The 20,663-nt window shown below is 36.4% G+C and overlaps 1 protein-coding gene across 10 annotated transcripts in view; it reads left to right on the forward strand.

The window, feature by feature from the left end:
• Nucleotides 1–20,663, forward strand: part of MYO6 (myosin VI) — a 156,508-nt gene that overhangs the window by 71,953 nt on the left and 63,892 nt on the right. For all 10 annotated transcript variants that reach the window (XR_014021960.1, XR_014021961.1, XM_081294320.1 and 7 more), the window contains 5 exons: nucleotides 532–637; nucleotides 2,833–2,888; nucleotides 5,822–5,919; nucleotides 6,599–6,763; nucleotides 19,825–19,905. Coding sequence is in view for 8 of the 10 variants with exons in the window: in XM_081294320.1 (XP_081150446.1) it covers nucleotides 532–637; nucleotides 2,833–2,888; nucleotides 5,822–5,919; nucleotides 6,599–6,763; nucleotides 19,825–19,905 (506 nt within the window). In the remaining 2 variants the exon portion in view is untranslated. The remainder of the gene's footprint in view (nucleotides 1–531; nucleotides 638–2,832; nucleotides 2,889–5,821; nucleotides 5,920–6,598; nucleotides 6,764–19,824; nucleotides 19,906–20,663) is intronic.

Consider the following 20,663-nt stretch of genomic DNA (forward strand, 5'->3'; position numbering starts at 1 on the left):
TTCTCTCTGAGGGCTTCATTAGTTATGCATAGTAAGCTTTTTTTTTTTTTTTTTTTTAAATCCCTCTGCAGATCTGCTGTGGATTAGGGAGAAAAGAGTCACAATTTGTAATATGTAGATATTAAAGCATGAACTTAAGAGTTGTTTATTTGGATTTCATGTTATTTTGCTGTTAGGGTAATAAGAGTGTTGAAAGAGGGCTGGGGATATAGCTCAGTTAGTAGAGTGCTTGCCTCGCATGCACAAGGCCCTGGGTTCAATCCCTCGCACCACATACACACACAAAAAAATTGGCAAGTCTTACTATATGCTAATTGTACCTCAATAAAATTGATATAAAAATTGTTAAAAAAAGAGTGTTGAAAGTAAATATTTTTGGAGATGTTATTTTAACACTTTTGAGTGCTAAAAAATTTCATTAACTGTTAATTTATGATTTCTTTAGGAGCAAATGCTTCTAAAGTGAACTTTTATCATTTAATAACTATATTTAGTGTATTGTTCACCATTTATTTATTATTTTGACCCTAGCTGATAAGGCTTTTCGAGACATGAAGGTACTCAAGATAAGCCAGTCTGTCATTGTATCTGGAGAATCAGGAGCTGGCAAAACAGAAAATACAAAATTTGTTCTCAGGTAAGTAGTTAGCTAACCTGAAATATTTTTAACAGATTGACACTATTTTGGTGGTAAAAAACACATAATATAGAATCTGCGAACTTAACCATTTCTGATGTTTAGTGTACTCACATTGTTGTGCATACAATCTTCAGAAGTTTTCATTTTGAAAAACTGAAACTATATACCCATTTAAAAATCCTGTGTTTCCCACTATCCTCACCTCCTTGAAGCTGCTATTTTACATTTGGATTCTATAAATTTACCTTACTTTAGATACCACATAAAAGTGGAATCAATACAGTGTTTATCTTGCTGTTACTGACTTATTTCATTTTGCTCAATTTAAGATTTACCTGTGTTTAGGCTGGTGTTCCAGTAGTCCCAGATTGTGGGAGACTGAACCTAGAAGTTTGGGACAAGCCTGGGAAACTTAGCAAGACCTTGCATTTTCTTTTTATTTATCTATTTGTTTTTGGTGGCGTTTTGGATGGAACCCAGGGCCTTGCACATGCTGAGCAGGTGCCTTACCACCAAGTGAAATCTCCAAACCAAGACCCTGTCTCTTTAAAAAGATAGAAAACCCCCCAAACCCCATGTTGTATTATGTGTTAGAATCTCCTTCCTTTTAAAGGCTGAGTAATATTCCAGTGTAGGGATACATTTTATTTATGCATGCATTTGTTGATGAGATCTTGAATTTTTTCCATCCTTGGTACCGTTATGAGCATGAGTAAATATTTCTTTGAGAATTTGAACAGGTTGACTTTTAACACCTTTGTATATTTTGTGGCATAGTTTGGAATGTGGGCTCTATTATTTTTAAGATACAATTACCTTATATGGAAGCTAGTCTATAGATTATTGAAAGCCAGCTCTGATGTTATTTGTATGAGTATCCTGGGAGAACCAGTGCTAGTTAGGCAAAGGGAAATTTAGGAATGTTCTTTCAAAACCCAAAATCCAGGTGGACATTCTCTTCTCAGTGTTTCTCTAGTAGTGTGCTTCAAACCATTTTTTCCCTTAAGCTTATGATGTTCACCTTTTTATATCCACTTCCCCAATTTTTTCTTCAGTGTATCCCCTTTGCTGTCATCAAATTTAACTCCAAACACTTTGTTTAGAATCATAGCATTTTAAAAATTGAAGGAACCCTAGCATTTATTTTAGTTAGTTCTTTTAATTTACATACCTCGAAGTTAAATCTAATCATGATCTTACTGCTAGGACCAGCACATTCACTAGTACTGTTCCTGCTGTATTATGTATTATTCGCTGTAAATGTGTATGCTTCTCAGAATTATTTATGTAAAACAAGTTGAAGAATTTATTAATGCCTGTTATAGATATGCCATTCTCATTAAATAAATGCTTCTCTATACTCTTGGAAGTGGTTCAATTTCTTATTCTTTCTCTCCTGAATATGATAGTCATATGGTGGGTCTATGGTTAATGTAGGAAAATAAACAAAAAGCTAAGGAACCATACTTATAATGTATACTTACACTGTAAATAAGGATTGCTCTTTGTTTGGAAAGGTGTTAAGTAAATAGTTGTTTCATTGTGTCTTCTTTTCATGTAACAGCTCAAAGATTGAGAACTTTGCCTTGTTCAGGTGCAGATTCCTTATTTTCTATAGCCATAATGTTGAATTAATAGGCAGTAACAAAAGGCTGTGAATCTCATGTTGTTGATGAATATTGCCATATGAAATATGTTATATATTTAAATCAAGTGGTTGATTAAAATCAGAATATTTCTAAAAACAGCTTAAAAATAACACTGGTTTAAACATTCAAGGCAATCCAAATCAAATTTTAAATAAATTTGAAGCTGTAAGAACATGGTTGTGACAGGCGGGGTGGTGCACATCTGTAATCCCAGTGACTCAGGAGGCTGAGACAGGAGGATTGTGAATTCAAAGCCAGACTCAGCAAAAGTAAAGTGCTAAGCAACTCAGCAAGATCCTATCTCTAAATAAAATACAAACTAGGACTGGGGATTTGGCTCAGTGGTCTAGTGTTCCTGAGTTCAATCCCCAATACCCACCCCCCCCAAAAGAAAAATGGTTGCATTTGAGCATAAATTTGTAATTTTTAAAACTTGTAATGATGATTCAGGTTTCAGTTACACATATAAATAATAGTGAATTTATAAATATATCATATGCAATATTATTATCATCTAAATTTTGTATTCTATATTGTAAATAGATACCTGACTGAATCCTATGGAACAGGTCAAGATATTGATGAAAGAATTGTTGAAGGTATTGTTAATTTTTCTGTTGTTAAGCATTTACTAAAATTAACTTATTAGAATCCTTTCAATGGTTTGGAATGTTCTTTTCCCAGAGATGCAAAAAACTCTCATCTCCAACAGATCTTTACTCATATGTCATATTCTCATTGACTTAATGTCTATTGTCTCTTCCTATGTCCATATCCCACATTAAGCACTAAGAAGGCAGAGATTTATTTTACTTTATAAACTCCTAGAATAGTACTTGGCACATAGTATAAATATTGGCAAATGAATGTAAGAAATAGAGGGAACTCTGGCTTCCTGTTTGTTTTCTTGACCTTGTTTTTCTATAAAGAAGAGAAGAAAAGTTATTTGTTTTTAGGGCACTTTTTTGAGGAAAATTATTATAATGAAAGCATTCTCTTAGAAGACAAGAGTGGGGGCCTCTGGGTTGTGGCTCAGCGGTGGAGCGCTTGCCTGGCATGTGCAGGGCACTGGGTTCGATCCTCAGCACCACATAAAAAAATTAAATAAATTAAATAAAATAAAAAATAAAGGTATTGTGTCCAACTACAACTAAAACAAAATATTAAAAAAAAAAACAGATGACAAGTGTGTGGACTGATTTCCTTAAGCTGTCCATGTTTGCATACTCCTTAGAATGCCTCTTGTGCCTCAATTTTGAGACTTGGTCTAGGCCACCATCATGTCAAATCTGTACCCAGCGCCTGCACTGTGAATCCTGTTTGGTCTCCTCACTTAACAGTCCTCCTTCTTCTTAATCTAGTCCCTGTATGGTAGCAGGAGGGACCTTTAAATCTTGTAACAGCTTTATATTGTTCTCATGATGACACTCTAAAGCTCTAGTATCTCCTACTGTGCTGTGTTGCCTGGCTCTTAACCCTCTGGCCTCATATTGAGTCTTGACTCCTTTTGCCTTAGTCATGTGGGTCTTCTTGTAGGTCTTTGAGGTGTTTTAGGGCTTTCTGAATACTTTCTCCTTTCCCTTTTGTCATTTCTCCCTTCTCGGTAAATATTACCTTTAAAAAGTTAAATAAATAAAGAACAAATCATGGATTAACTCAATAAAAAACTAATTATTGAGTTAAATTAATTATTCACTTGAGATGCAGACCTACTTGAAAATTGGATATAAGCCCAGGTTTTTCTCATGGTAATATACTGTGTAGTATGTTGTATGTTGTTGAGAAAAATTGGGAACTGCTATTACAAAATGGAAGATCATATTGTAACTGGGTGATCATAGAAAGCTTTGATGCCTTCTTTAATGGAAATTTGGTTGTTGGTTTGGGAATGAATATATTATTAGTAGCATAAATATAATTTTCTGATGGAGGGGTTTTTACCCTGTTTGGAGATATTTTATTTATGTTAAGCTTTACTTTAAGTTTTTAGTAGATCATTAGTAAAGGAGTTGGGGAGACCTGTAGTCGAATCCCCCTTGTCAATTGCCAGTCATCTGACCTTTTGAGAGTTGGTTGGCCTTGTTGGCCTCAGTTCTCTTGCCTTTCTGAAAAGTGAGGATATATGTTAATATTTCTTTTAGTTTTAGTGGTTTTCTATTTATTTTGGGAAGTGAAATGGCTAGGGAATGATCTTTAAAAGGGTTTGGAGGCTAGTTTTGCTTTCTGCTGGTCAAAATAAGAAAACGAACTTTGAAAGACTTCATAAGAAATATTCTGACAAATATTATGAAGCAATTTGAGGTTGTTGATAAAAATATATAAGATTAATACTAATCTGGTGTGTTTATAATAGAGATACTGATGAATGCAAGAATAGATTCTATTACACATGATATGGGTGTGTATGATTATAAAATAATCATAAAATGTTCCATATGTTTATAAGGATTTTAAAAACTATTATTCTGAAAGCCTTTTTTAAAAAAATATTTATTTTTTAGTTTTAGGTAGACACAATATCTTTATTTTATTTATTTTTTTTATGTGGTACTGAGAATCAAACCCAGGGCCTCATGCATGCTAGGCAAGCATGCTACCACTTGAGCCACATCCCCAGTCCCCTGAAAGCCTTTCTTATGTAATTTTGTAAAGTCTTTTTTTTTTACTGTAAAGTCTCTTTTTAAAAAATATACGTATATTTTTAATTGTTGACGGACGGTGTTGACAATCAAACCCAGCGCCTCACACATGCAGGGCAAGTGCCCTTGCCCTACCACTGAGCTACAACCCCAGCCCAAAAGTCTCTTTTTAATTTGTTAAATTATGTTGGATATGCATGTAAAAAAATAAAAAATTTTGTAGTTGTAGATGTCAGCATGCCTTTATTTTATTTGTTTATTTTTTAATGCTGTGCTGAGGATGGAACCCAGTGCCTCGCACATGCTAGGCAAGTGCTCTGCCACTGAGCTGTAGCCCTAGCCCTTTATGTCAAATTTTTAACTTACAAGTAATAATAATATATAAAATATTTTAGAAGTGTAAGTCAAGTAATAACTTCTTGCCTATTATTTTGTCACAAGAGCTTTGCTCTCTATCTGTTATAATAAAATCTCTTGTGCTGAAGTACTTGTTAAACTGAAAATCTTTGCTCTTTAGCTGTTATAATAAAATCTCTTGCGGGGCTGAAGTACTTGTTAAACCTTGAACATTTTAGGGGTAATTTTTAAAGTTGACTTGTAAATTTTATCTTAGTAACTTTGAAATTTAGTCTTTCCTATAACATTGATATTTTCTTTTTATGTACTTTGAGAAATTTTTCTATCTTATGCACTTGAGTAATATCTGAACATAGTGGGTTGAGTGATCATTAAATATTTGTGGAATTTGACATTACCTGGTAATTCCTCCATGTTAATATTTCTGAGAGGATTTTCTCTTGTACTTTTTCTAAAGAGACATACTGTGCATATTGTTTTGTAGCTTTTCTTCATACTCATTTTTTGATGGGATATGTCATTTTATTTCTCAATAGCTAATCCTCTTTTAGAAGCCTTTGGAAATGCAAAGACTGTTCGAAATAATAATAGCAGTCGATTTGGAAAATTTGTAGAAATACATTTCAATGAAAAGGTAAGTGAAAGTGACTTTTGGGATAATATGTTTGGGGAATATTTGTGAAAAATACAAGGTTTTGTGAAGAATTAGTGCTGTACTTGCACTTACCCTGTAAGTTTCTTTGTTACTTCAGCTACGAAAACACATAGATTCACTGTGACTATCCAAAAGCTCTTTTCAGATTTATAATGTAAACATTGGATTTTCATCATCAAACATAATTTCATATTTAGTATTCCCCCCCCCCCCCCGATAATTTATTCTTTTGTTGTTGCTTTAACATATAGTAATTGTACCTATCTATGAGGTACAGTGATATTTCAACATCTGTACAGTGTGCACTGATCAAATTAGGGTAATTAGTATTTTCATCTCCTTAAGAATTCTTCATGTTTGGAATCTCTCCTGTCTTCCATTTCTTCTATTGAGGTACAAGGCACAGTCAATTCTGATTCTATAGAGGCTCAAAATTTAGAAGGGTCTGGGAAAAGACTTAATGGAGATGTTTAAAATGAACAATGACCTCCACAGATATTCTAAGCTTACATTTAGTTATTTGTTTTCTCCTTGTATTTGATGCATATTATACCCTTTGATAGACAAATGTTTATTAGAAAAGATTGATTTAACCTTGTTAAATTATAGTTTAAGACTTTAAATGAAAAAAATATATTTTCTGTCTTTTGTTTTTTAGAGTTCAGTTGTTGGAGGATTTGTTTCACATTATCTTCTGGAGAAATCTAGGATCTGTGTTCAAGGCAAAGAGGAAAGGAATTATCATATCTTTTATAGATTGTGTGCTGGTGCCTCTGAAGACATTAGGGAAAAACTTCATTTGAGCTCCCCAGATAATTTTCGGGTAGGTTGGAAGAAAATAAATTTCATACCATTTTTGCAAATTGAATTGTCTTCCATTATAAAACTTATTTTAGTGAATTTTGCATCTAGTTTTGCAGTGTATAACTACATTAAATAAAATATAGTTTACCTTCTACATTTATGTGCTTCAACCAACTGAATTTAAACTAGTCAGAGTGAAAAAAAAATTGTGTCTTTTCCTTGTCATTATTCCCTAAACAATAAAGTGTAACATAGCATTGACTTTAAGTATTATAAGTAATATATAGATGATATAAAATATATGAGACTATATGTATAGGTTTTATATAAATACTGTTCCATTTTGTGTAAGGGACTTGAACACCTGAGGATTTTGCTATTCTATATCTATAGGAGTAAAGGAACCAATCTCCCACAGATGCTGAAGAACAACTATATAATGTATTAGAATGATTTCTGTACTAAGGAGATATTTTTTTAAAAATATTTTTTCTTAAGTTATAGGTGGACACAATATCTTCATTTTACATTTATGTGGTGCTGAGGATTGAACACCCAGTGCCTCTTGCATGCTAGGCGAGCACTCTACCACTGAGCTACAACCCCAGTCACTAAGGAGATTTTAAAAAAAAAGTTATTTAAAACACAGTACCTTTATTTTACTTTTATGTGGTGCTGAGGATTGAATGCAGTCCCTCACATGTGCCAGGCAAGCGCTCTATCACTAAGCCACAGCCCCGGCCCCTGAGAGATCTTTATTGAGGGTTATATTGAGTTTATAATACAGGTTGAACATTCCTAATCTGAATCCCAAATCTAGGGATAGATTTTTGGATTAGGGATATTCAGGTGGAAAGTCTGCAAATACTCCAAAATTAAAAACAAAAAACAAAACAAAACAAAAAAACAAAAAACAAAAAAACACAACAACTTCAAAACAACACTTTCTCAAGTATTTCAGATAAGGGATACTTATCCTGTATATATAGAGAAGGTACGTAATGCAATAGGTAAAAGGGTAGAAGTTAAACCCCACATTAATTTAAGCTCAATTAGAAATTTATAATAGTTTTGTAACACTAGCTTTCAAGTTAGTTGCCTTTGACTTATCTGTAAAAAGTTTGATCACTGAATTAATAGTAATAAAGGACATATGATTATATTCTTTAATTCAACAACACATATTTATTGCTTGCCCCTTGGATGTTAGGTAATGTGCCAGGATTAAAAAGATTAAATGAGAAACAGTGCCTGTTACCAAGCAACTGTGAATGTGATGGGAGACACATAATCTGACTGATAAGTTGAATAATAAGAAAATAGACATAGAATGCTTTAGTGACCTGGGGATTTTGCAAGACTTAATGGAAGGATTTTCCAAGTGTTTAAATGAAGATGGAAGAAGATAAGCAAAAGCAAGAAGCATCATAAAGAATAAGGCAGAAAGTGGTAGGAGGGAGGCTGAAGAGCTATAAAGGGCTTTAGTGGAAAATTAGACAGTTTGTGCTTCCTCTCATGTATATCTTCATACAAATACTTCTCTGTGTCCTTCCCCAAATAATTTTGCTTTGAAGTGACTTGACACTGTCTCAGTAATTTCATCAGGTTTTTCTAGTTAAGTCCTTTAGTTATAACTGATAAACCAAACACATCCAAAATTGTTGAATTTTTTGTCATTATTTTATCCAATTTGTGTACATAAGGAATTGTAGAGATACACCTGTTTGAAAACATTTGTATTAACTATACATGTATTTTAAAAAATAAAAGGTTTAAAAAGTTCTCTTTATTAAAACTTTTAAAATATTTTTGCTATAGTCATGCAAAGATGCTTGAATATGAAGAAAGCTTAGGTAGAATGAGAATGGATGGAAGGATAGTTACAGCTTTCTAATTATAGAAAAGGTAGAAGAAACAAATATCATTCTTACGTTTTAAATTTTTTTGCAGTCCTGGGAATCAAACCAAGGGCCTTGCTCATGCTAGGCAAGTGTTGGACACTAACCTACATATCCAGCCCCTTTAGTCTTATGTCCAACTGTCTGTAAGCCAAAAACTTGACCAAAAAATTGAAGTGGGGAGATAAAGCACCGTGTAGCAATGAGAATATTTGTTTGGGCTCTATGTTTACATTGCCATTCTATTAAGTAAAATAACTCTTTCTTTTGAAACAGTCAATTGAAAATCTTTCAGCATTATCCCTTTTCCCTTCAAGGGTAGAAGAAGAAACTGTAATCATTGTCTGATTTTGGAGTATGTTAATGTTTACTTATAACAGAGGGAAATCGGTACATTGATCATCTAAAATATCAATTTATCCCCCTAAAACATTCAAATTTACTATACATTTTTCTTGGTGAATATATGTGATATATTTGTCTTGTAATTCATGCCATGGTATAATGGAATTATAGTAACCTAATTTAAGAAAAGCTGAAATGTTTTAAACTATTTTTCATCTTGTTGTTTTTCTTTTTCTTTTTTTTAATCATGAGATTTTTTATACTTTTTTATTGGTTGTTCAAAACATTACAAAGCTCATGATATATCATCTTTCATACATTTGACTCAATTGGGTTATGAACTCCCATTTTTACCCCAAATAGAAATTGCAGAATCACATTGGTTACACACTCACATTTTTACATAATGGCATATTAGTGACTGTTGTATTCTGCTACCTTTCCTATCCCCTACTATCCCCCCTCCCCTCCCCTCCCATCATCCCTCTCTACCTCATCTGCTGTTGTTCGATTCTCTCCCTTGTTCCCCCCCCTTTCCCCTCACATCCTCTTCTATGTAATTTTGTGTAACATTGAGGATCTCCTACCATTTCCATATGCTTTCCCTTCTCTCTCCCTTTCTCTCCCCCCACTTGTCTTTGTTTAATGTTAATCTTTTCCTCATTCTCTTCCTCCCTGTTCTGTTCTTAGTTGCTCACTTTATATCAAAGAAGACATTTGGCATTTGTTTTTTAAGGATTGGCTAGCTTCGCTTAGCATAATCTGCTCTAATGCCATCCATTTCCCTGCAAATTCTATGATTTTGTCATTTTTTAGTGCTGCGTAGTATTCCATTGTGTATAGATGCCACATTTTTTTTATCCATTCATCTATTGAAGGGCATTTAGGTTGGTTCCACAGTCTAGCTATTGTGAATTGTGCCGCTGTGATCATTGATGTGGCACTATCCCTATAGTATGCTCTTTTAAGATCCTCAGGGAATAGTCTGAGGAGGGCGATAGCTGGGTCAAATGGTGGATCCATTCCCAGCTTTCCCAGGTATCTCCATACTGCTTTCCGAATTGGCCGCACCAATTTGCAGTCCCACCAGCAGTGTACAAGTGTACTCTTTTCCCCACATCCTCGCCAACACTTATTGTTGTTTGACTTCATAATGGCTGCCAATCTTACTGGAGTGAGATGGTATCTTAGGGTGGTTTTGATTTGCATTTCTCTGACTGCTAGAGATGGTGAGCATTTTTTCATGTACTTGTTGATTGATTGTATGTCCTCCTCTGTGAAGTGTCTGTTCAGGTCCTTGGCCCATTTGTTGATTAGGTTATTTGTTATCTTATTGTTTAATTTTTTGAGTTCTTTGTATATTCTGGATATTAGGGCTCTATCTGAAGTGTGAGGGGTAAAAATTTGTTCCCAGGATGTAGGCTCCCTATTTACCTCTCTTATTGTTTCTCTTGCTGAGAAAAAACTTTTTAGTTTAAGTAAGTCCCATTTATTTATTCTTGTTATTAACTCTTGGGCTATGGGCGTCCTATTAAGGAATTTGGAGCCCGACCCCACAGTATGTAGATAATAGCCAACTTTTTCTTCTATCAGACACAGTGTCTCTGATTTGATATCTAGCTCCTTGATCCATTTTGAGTTAACTTTTGTGCATGGCGAGAGAAAGGGATTCAGTTTCATTTTGATGCATATGGATTTCCAGTTTTCCCAGCACCATTTGTTGAAGATGCTATCCTTCCTCCATTGCATGCTTTTAGCCCCTGTATTAAATATAAGATAGTTGTAGTTTTGTGGATTGGTTTCTGTGTCCTCTATTCTGTACCATTGGTCCACCCGCCTGTTTTGGTACCAGTATCATGCTGTTTTTGTTACTATTGCTCTGTAGTATAGTTTGAAGTCTGGTATCGGTATACCGCCTGATTCACACTTCCTGCTTAGAATTGCTTTTGCTATTCTGAGTCTTTTATTTTTCCATATGAATTTCATGATTGCTTTCTCTGTTTCTACAAGAAATGCCATTGGGATTTTGATTGGCATTGCATTAAACCTATAGAGAACTTTTGGTAATATCGCCATTTTGATGATGTTAGTTCTGCCTATCCATGAACAGGTATATTTTTCCATCTTCTAAGATCTTCTTCTATTTCTCTCTTTAGGGTTCTGTAGTTTTCATTGTATAAGTCTTTCACCTCTTTTGTTAGGTTGATTCCCAAGTATTTTACTTTTTTTGAGGATATTGTGAATGGAGTGGTTTTCCTCATTTCCATTTCAGAAGTTTTGTTGCTGATATACAGGAATGGCTTTGATTTATGCGTGTTGATTTTATATTCTGCCACTTTGCTGAATTCATTTATTAACTCTAGCAGTTTCTTTGTAGACCCTTTTGGGTCTGCTAGGTATAGAATCATGTCATCTGCAAATAGTGATAATTTAAGTTCTTCTTTTCCTATTTTTATGCCTTTAATTTCTTTTGTCTGTCTAATTGCTCTGGCTAGTATTTCAAGAACTAAATTGAATAGAAGTGGTGATAGAGGGCATCCCTGTCTTGTTCAAGATTTTAGAGGGAATGCCTTCAGTTTTTCTCCATTTAGGATGATGCTAGCCTGAGATTTAGCATAAATAGCTTTTACAATGTTGAGGTAAGTTCCTGTTATCCCTAGTTTTTCTAGTGTTTTGAACATAAAGGGATGCTGTAACTTTGTCAAATGCTTTTTGTGCATTTATCGAGATGATCATATGGTTCTTGTCTTTAAGTCTATTGATGTGGTGAATAACATTTATTGATTTCGTATATTGAACCAACCTTGCATCCCAGGGATGAATCCTACTTGATCATGGTGCACAATTTTTTTGATATGCTTTTGTATTCGATTCGCCAGGATTTTATTGAGAATTTTTGCATCCAAGTTCTTTAGAGATATTGGTCTGTAGTTTTCTTTCTTTGAAGTTTCTTTGACTGGTTTCGGGATCAGGGTGATGTTGGCCTCATAGAATGAATTTGGAAGAGTCCTTCTTTTTCTATTTCTTGAAATAGCTTGAAAAGTATTGGTATTAATTCTTCTTTGAAGGTTTTGTAAAACTCCGCTGTATACCCATCTGGTCCAGGGCTTTTTTTGGTTGGTAGTCTTTTGATGGCTTCTTCAATTTCTTCCTTTGTTATTGGTCTGTTTAAATTGTGTGTGTCTTCCTGACTCAATCTGGGCAGATCGTATGACTTAAGAAATTAATCGATATCTTCACTATCTTCTATTTTATTGGAATATAGGGTTTCAAAATACTTTCTAATTATCTTCTTTATTTCTGTAGTGTCTGTTGTGATATTGCCTTTTTCATCCCGTATGTTAGTAATTTGAGTTCTCTCTCTTCTTCTCTTCATTAGCATGGCTAAGGGCCTGTCAATCTTATTTATTTTTTCAAAGAACCAACTTTTAGTTTTTTCAATGGTTTTTTTTGTTTCAATTTCGTTGATTTCTGCTCTAATTTTAATTATTTCTTGTCTTCTACTACATTTGCTGTTGTTTTTCTCTTCCTTTTCTAGGTTTTTGAGGTGTAGTGTGAGTTCATTTATTTGTTGTTTTTTTTCTTTTTTTGAGGAAAGAACTCCAAGAAATGAATTTCCCTCTTAAAACTGCTTTCATTGTGTCCCATAGATTCCGGTATGTTGTGTCTGTATTGTCATTTGTCTCTAAGCATTTTTTTTTATCTCCTCCTTTATGTCTTCTGTAACCCATTGATCATTCAGTAACATATTGTTCATTTTCCATTTGATGTAGGATTTTTCCTTCCTTCTTTTATCATTGATTTCCAGTTTCATTCCATTATGATCAGATATGGTGCATGGTATTATCTCCATGCCTTTATATTTACTAAGATTTGCCTTATGGCATAATATATGGTCTATCTTTGAGTAGGATCCATGTGCTGCTGAGAAGAACGTGTATCCACTTGATGATGGTTGATATATTCTATATATTTCGGTTAAGTCTAGGTTATTGATTGTGCTATTGAGTTCAATAGTTTCTTTATTCAGCTTTTGTCTAGAGGATCTGTCTAATGGTGAGAGCGGTGTGTTGAAGTCACCCATAATTATTGTGTTGTAGTCTATTTGACTCTTGAACTTGAGGAGAGTTTGTTTTATGAACGTTGCAGCTCCATTGTTTGATGCATACAAATTGATAATTGTTATGTCTTGTTGGTGGATGGTTCCTTTTAACAGTATATAGTGTCCTTTTTCATCCCTTTTGTATAACTTAGGTTTGAAGTTGATTTTATTCCACATGAGTATGGCCACTCCTGCTTGCTTCCAAGGGCCATGTGAGTGATATGATTTTTCCCAACCTTTTACCTTCAGCCTGTGTATGTCTTTTCCTATCATATGAGTCTCCTGAAGGCAGCATATTGTTGGATTTGTTTTTTTGATCCAGGTTACTAGCCTATGTCTCTTGATTGGTGAGTTTAGGCCATTAACATTTAAGGTTACAATTGAAATATGATTTGTACTTCCAGTCATGTTTATTTATTGATTTATTTTAGTTTGGCTAGTTTTTACTTTTTGGTTATTTTCCTCCTCCTTTACTGAGATACCTCCTGCTGTTAGTTTTGGGCACTATTTTTCAATTCCTCTTCTTGTAGTATTTTGCTCAAAATGCTTTGCAGTGCTGGTTTTCTGGCTGTGAATTCTTTTAGCTTTTGTTTATCGTGAAAGATTTTAATTTCATTGTCAAATCTGAAGCTTAATTTTGCTGGATACAGTATTCTTGGTTGGAATCCATTATTTTTCAGTGTTTGAAATACATTGTTCCAGGATCTTCTCGCTTTCAAAGTCTTTGATGAAAAATCAGTCGTTAACCTAATTGGTTTACCCCTGAATGTAATCTGCCTCCTTTCTCTCGTAGCTTTTAATATTCTCTCCTTGTTCTGTACGTTGGCTATCTTCATAATTATATGTCTTGGAGTTGGTCTATTACAGTTTTGAATGTTTGGGTTCCTGTAGGCTTCCAGGATTTGGCAATCCATTCCATCTTTCATCTCTGGGAAGTTTTCTAGAATTATTTCATTTAATATGCTGTCTATTCCTTTGGTTTGGATCTCTGTGCCTTCTTTTATCCCGATGACTCTCAGATTTGGTTTTTTTATGACATCCCATATCTCTTGAATAGATTGCTCGTGGGATTTAAGCATCTTTTCTGAGTTGACTATATTCTTTTCAAGTTGATAAACTGTCTTCATTATCTGATGTTCTGACTTCTACTTGATCAAGTCTATTTGTAATATTCTCGTTTGAGTTTTTAATTTGGTTTATAGTTTCTTGCACTTCTAGTATTACTGTTTGATTTTTTTTTAAGAACTCTATCTCCTGGTAAAGCTTGTTCTTTGCCATTTGAATTTGTTTGTTTAATTCATTTTCAAAATATACTTTTATTGCTTGGACTTGCTGTCCCATGTCTTCTCTAATATTCCTTTCCATCTGAGTTAGGTATGCCTTGAGTTCTTTCCCTATCCATGTTTCTGATGCTTCTAGGTCCTCCTGTAGATTTAAGTTGTCCTGCATTGTTTGTACTTCTTTTTTCCCTTGTTTTTTTCATGATGTTCACGCTACTTTCCAGCTGTATTTGATTGCTGTGTTTCTGCTCTCTTCTATGAATTTGTTTTGGTTTTTTATATCTCTGTTGTCTCTCCTTTGTGTTGGTAGACTATGCCTGCTAAAGTGGATTCTGCTGGGAAGGAATTCCGACGGCTGAGCTCCAGTGACGTCACTTCTCTGCTATGGTGGGCCCCAGGCTCCTTACTGGGGTGTCCGAATGGAGGGGTGGGACTGGACTGTCTCTGGTTGGTTTCAGCTCCTGGACACTGGTGGCCGGGCGGTCTCCAGCCGCCCAGTCATGCTGGCAGCCGGTGGGCGATTGGTCGCTGGCGGGTGGGCGGACTCCAGCCGCTCAGTTGCGCGGGCAGCCGGCGTGTAATTGGTCGCCGGCTGGCAGGCAGTCTCCAGCTGCCCAGTCGCATGGACAGCGGGTGGGCTGTCACTGTCGGGCAGGTGATCTCTAGCCGCCCAGTTGCCAGGGCAATGGGCTGGCTGTCGCAGGCAGGTGGGCGGTCCCCAGCTGCCCAGTCGCGCGGGCAGCCGGCGGGTGATTGGTCGCTGGCGGGCGGGTGGTCTCTAGCTGCCCAGTCGTGCGGGCAGCCGGTGGGCGATTGGCCCCCCGCGGGCATGCGGTCTCCAGCCACTGAGTCGCAGGGGCAATGGGCCGGCTATCGCTGGTGGGCGGCGATCTCTAGCCGCCCAATCGCAGGGGCAATGGGCCAGCCGTCGCAGGCGGGCGTGGGGTCTCCAGCCACCCAGTTGCAGGGGCAATAGGCCGGCTGTTGCTGGTGGGCGGGCAATCTCTAGCTGCCCAGTCGTGTGGTCGGTCGCCGGCGGGGGGCGGACTCCAGCCGCCCAGCCGTGCGGGCCTGGCCTCTAGTCCCCTGGTTTCTCCTGCTAGACCGGATTTCCCCTGAGTGATGCCTCTTGGCAGTTCAAACTGTACTCTGGGCCTGCCGTTTGTTGGGCATGGAGGGTGGCTATTGAGAACCCCCGCCCCCCGCACTCTATTGTTTTGATTTTTTCCGCTTGCCCCTCCCCCCGAGCTGGCAATACAGGTTTCGTTTTCCCCGCTGATGGGAGGGGGAGTTGAAGGTCGGGTGTCTCTAGTTTTCTCCACATCTTTATGCAGGCTTGCTCTGATAATCCCTCCCCCGGAGAGCCTAGGAGAGATTTTATGCGAATTCCCCGCTGTATGGGAGATGAGCTGAGTAACACATACCTGTTTTATTGTTGCAATCTGTTGGAGAGTGGCGGTGGTTACTTCAGCTCTCCAATATGGTGGCCGCTGGTTTCCTTGGTGGAGTTTCCGTTGTGGGGGATAGAACTGTCCCGCTTCCTTCCCCGTCTGAAATCCCGAACTCAGCCCGGGGCTCCGTGAGTGCTCAGGCGGCAGGATTCCACAGAATCTGCAGCAATCTCCCTGCTTGCTGGTCACTTCTCGGCGGCTCCCTGCCATCTGTAGCCGCGGGGCGGCCGTGCGGATCAGTCAGCCCGGATCTCCGGTTGCACAGTTGGCTCGTGTATGACACTCAATTACCGGACCTCGGTGCTGGAAATCCTTCCTCTAGGTTTCGGTGCACCCCCATTTTGCTGTAAGTTCCTAACAAGATAGTTTTTTGTCGTTCTAACTCGTTATTCACCTGCGCAGTGGCGCGGTACACGGGGTGTGATGCACTCTATTTGCGGCCATCTTGGGAACCCCCTGTTGTTTTTCTTATGGACCTCCTTATAAACTTTTTTCATCCTGTTGTACTATCTAATGGACCTCCTTTAAAATGTAAGAGATTTTCTTTGAGGTGAATATATTTCAAATTAAGTATCTCTTATCTTAAATGCTTTGGAACCAGAAGTATTTCAGATCTCAGAATTTCTTGGATTTTGGAATATTTGCATAGACTTTATCAGGTGAATACCACAAGTTTGAAAATCCCAAATCCAAAATGTAAAATGCAACAAACCTGGAACTCTAAATTTGGGAGCATTTTAGATTGGGAATTTTTGGATTAGAGTTGTTTAACCTCTGTTTTTGTCCAACTTCATCCCTTATTCTGTTTTGAAAGCTCTTATTAACTTTGTAGGGTTTCTGAGAAGTAGTATAAATCATTGAGAGAAGAAAAGCTGAAATTATTTGAAAGGAAATATTGTAATTTTATATATAGTCACTGTTAACTTTCAGTAAATGTGAAAGTCATGTTTTGAAGAACTGAGTTTAAAAATCAGAAATTAGGGTTGGGGTTGTAGCTTAGTGGTAGAGCGCTTGCCTTGCATGCGTGAGACCCTGGGTTCAATTCCCAGCACCACATAAAAATAAATAAATAAAGATATTGTGTCTATTTACAACTAAAAAAAATATTTTAAACAATCAGAAATTAAGAAAATAAGGATAGTATTTCATAATTATTCAGAATGACACTTAAAATATTAAGGTATAATATGTTATTTGGAGATCTCATGTGTTTAGCAGGTGGGTGATTTTCATCATTACTTGTAGTAGTAATGTTATAAGTTGTATTTTAAAAAGATAATTGACTGGGATGTAGCTCAGTAGTATTGCATTTGAGGCATTGAATTCAATCCCCAGCACCACAACTGTGGAGGGGGGTGAAAGATTTATACAATGAAAACTACAGAACCCTAAAGAGAGAAGTAGAAGAAGATCTTAGAAGATGGAAAAATATACCCTGTTCATGGATAGGCAGAACTAACATCATCAAAATGGCGATATTACCAAAAGTTCTCTATAGGTTTAATGCAATGCCAATCAAAATCCCAGCGGCATTTCTTGTAGAAATAGAGAAAGCAATCATGAAATTCATATGGAAAAATAAAAGACTCAGAATAGCAAAAGCAATTCTAAGCAGGAAGTGTGAATCAGGCGGTATAGTGATACCAGATTTCAAACTATATTACAGAGCAATAGTGACAAAAACAGCATGGTACTGGTACCAAAACAGGTGGGTGGACCAATGGTACAGAATAGAGGACACAGAGACTAATCCACAAAGTTACAACTATCTTATATTTGATAAAGGGGCTAAAAGCATGCAATGGAGGAAGGATAGCATCTTCAACAAATGGTGTTGGGAAAACTGGAAATCCATATGCAACAAAATGAAACTGAATCCCTTTCTCTCGCCATGCACAAAAGTTAACTCAAAATGGATCAAGGACCTTGATATCAAATCAGAGACTCTGCGTCTGATAGAAGAAAAAGTTGGCTCCGATCTACATATTGTGGGGTCGGGCTCCAAATTCCTTAATAGGACACCCATAGCACAAGAGTTAATAACCAGAATCAGTAAATGGTACTTACTTAAACTAAAAAGTTTTTTCTCAGCAAGAGAAACAATAAGAGAGGTAAATAGGGAGCCTACATCATGGGAACAAATTTTTACTCCTCACACTTCAGATAGAGCCCTAATATCCAGAATATACAAAGAACTCAAAAAATTAAACAATAAGATAACAAATAACCCAATCAACAAATGGGCCAAGGACCTGAACAGACACTTCTCAGAGGAGGACATACAATCAATCAACAAGTACATGAAAAAATGCTCACCATCTCTAGCAGTCAGAGAAATGCAAACCAAAACCACCCTAAGATACCATCTCACTCCAGTAAGATTGGCAGCCCTTCTGAAGTCAAACAACAACAAGTGCTGGCGAGGATGTGGGGAAAAGGGTACTCTTGTACATTGCTGGTGGGACTGCAAATTGGTGCGGCCAATTTGGAAAGCAGTATGGAGATTCCTGGGAAAGCTGGGAATGGATCCACCATTTGACCCAGGTATTGCCCTTCTCGGATTATTCCCTGAAGACCTTAAAAGAGCGTACTACAGGGATACTGCCACATCGATGTTCATAGCAGCACAATTCACAATAGCTAGACTGTGGAACCAACCCAGATACCCTTCAATAGATGAATGGATAAAAAATTTGTGGCATTTATACACCATGGAGTATTACGCAGCATTAAAAAATGACAAAATCATGGAATTCGCAGGGAAATGGATGGCACTAGAGCAGATTATGCTTAGTGAACCTAGCCAATCCCTAAAAAACAAATACCAAATGTCTTCTTTGATATAATGAGAGCAACTAAGAACAGAGCAGGGAGGAAGAGCAGGAAGCAAAGATTAACATTAAACAGAGACATGAGATGGGAGGGAAAGGGAGAGAAAAGGGAAATTGCATGGAAATGGAGGGAGACCCTCATTGTTATACAAAATTACACATAAGAGGTTGTGAGGGGAATGGAAAAATAAACAAGGAGAGAAATGAATTACAGTAGATGGGGTAGAGAGAGAAGATGGGAGGGGAGGGGACAGTAGAGGATAGGAAAGGTAGCAGAATACAACAGTTACTAATAGGGCATTATGTAAAAATGTGGATATGTAACTGATATGATTCTGCAATCTGTATTTGGGGTAAAAATGGGAGTTCATAACCCACTTGAATCTAATGTATGAAATATGATATGTCAAGAGCTTTGTAATGTTTTGAACAACCAATAAAAAAAACTGTGGAGGGGGAGAGATTCAATACTGAGAACGTGTAAAATTGCCCTTTAAAGATAAAAAAAAATCTCCAGCTTCATCCATTTACCTGCCAATGCCATGATTTTATTCTCTCTTAATGCTGAGTAATATTCCAGTGTGTGTGTGTGTGTGTGTGTGTGTGTGTGTATACACACAACACATTTGCTAAGTGAAGTAAGCCAATCCCAAAAAACCAAATGCCGAATGTTTTCTCTGATATAAGAATGCTGATTCATAATGGGGATGGGGAGGCAGTGTGAGGAAGGGAAAGGAAGGGTTTATGAGGGTAGGAAAGACGGTGGAATGATAGACATCATTACCCTAATTACGAGTATGAAAATACGAATGGTGTGACTCTACTTTGTGTACAACCAGAGACATGAAAAATTGTGCTCTATTTGTGTAATATGAATTGAATTGCATTCTGCTGTCATATATAGCAAATTAGAATAAATAAAATAAAAACACAGTATTGGTTTTTTACTTTAATAATTTTATTTAATCTATTCCAGGGATTAGGAGTTTTTACTATTCTTGGTTAGATAAGTAGTAAAAAATATAAAATATTGAAGTACTGGTTTAATTGAGGAATTACACAATACTCAATTTATGTTCAGAAGTTCTTCATGGTTAGTCCTGTTTGATGTTATTTTTTTGTTTCCCTGTGGGTTGTATATATTAATTCTGTTTTATATTTCTTTTATTATAGTATTTAAACCGAGGCTGTACTAGATACTTTGCTAACAAAGAAACTGACAAACAGATTTTACAGAACCGCAGAAGTCCTGAGGTATAGTAAACTATTTTTTTAATTAAAATTTTAATGCCAAAAAACAATCAAGCTGAGCTGGGGTTGTGGCTCAGTGGTAGAGCGGTCATCTAGCATGTGTGAGGCCCTGGGTTTGATCCTCAGCACCACATAAAAATAAATAAATAAAATAAAGATATTGTGTCCAACTACAACTAAAAAATAAATATTTTTTTAAAAAATCATGCTGCAAGTTATATTTTTAAATTAGGAGCCCGAATAAGATTTCTTACTTTTAGACTTATGTTTCAAAAAGCTTAAGTACTCATTCTTTTAGTGTGCAGAACTTTATAACTCTGTTGATATCTGCAGAAGCCACAGCTTCTAGTTCAAGGGACTCAGGACACTGCTTTCCTCCTCCTCTTTTCCAAGTATGATAGTTTTAAATTGCTAAGAATCGTTGTCTTTTGAAACTTTTAGGATTAAGTACAAAGTATCTATTTTTAATTTATTATCTACTTTAAGGTTTGAATTAGGTACAAGGTTTGAATTAAGGTTTGAAGTAGACAATAGACTAAGCATTCATGTGAAAGTATGTTTACATATTAATAGCACTTCTCTTTAAAATAGCTTATTTCTAAAATATATTAAGTTTTAAACTGGACTCTGGCACACACCTGTAATTCTAGCAATTTGGGAGGCTGAGGCAAGAGGATCACAAGTTTGAGGCCAGCCTTAGCAACTTAGTGAGGTTCTAAGTAACTTAGTGAGACTCTGTCTCAAAATAAAAAATAAAAAAA

This window comes from Spermophilus citellus (assembly GCF_964194105.1).
Source record: "Spermophilus citellus genome assembly, chromosome: 5".
Classification (NCBI taxonomy): domain Eukaryota; kingdom Metazoa; phylum Chordata; class Mammalia; order Rodentia; family Sciuridae; genus Spermophilus; species Spermophilus citellus.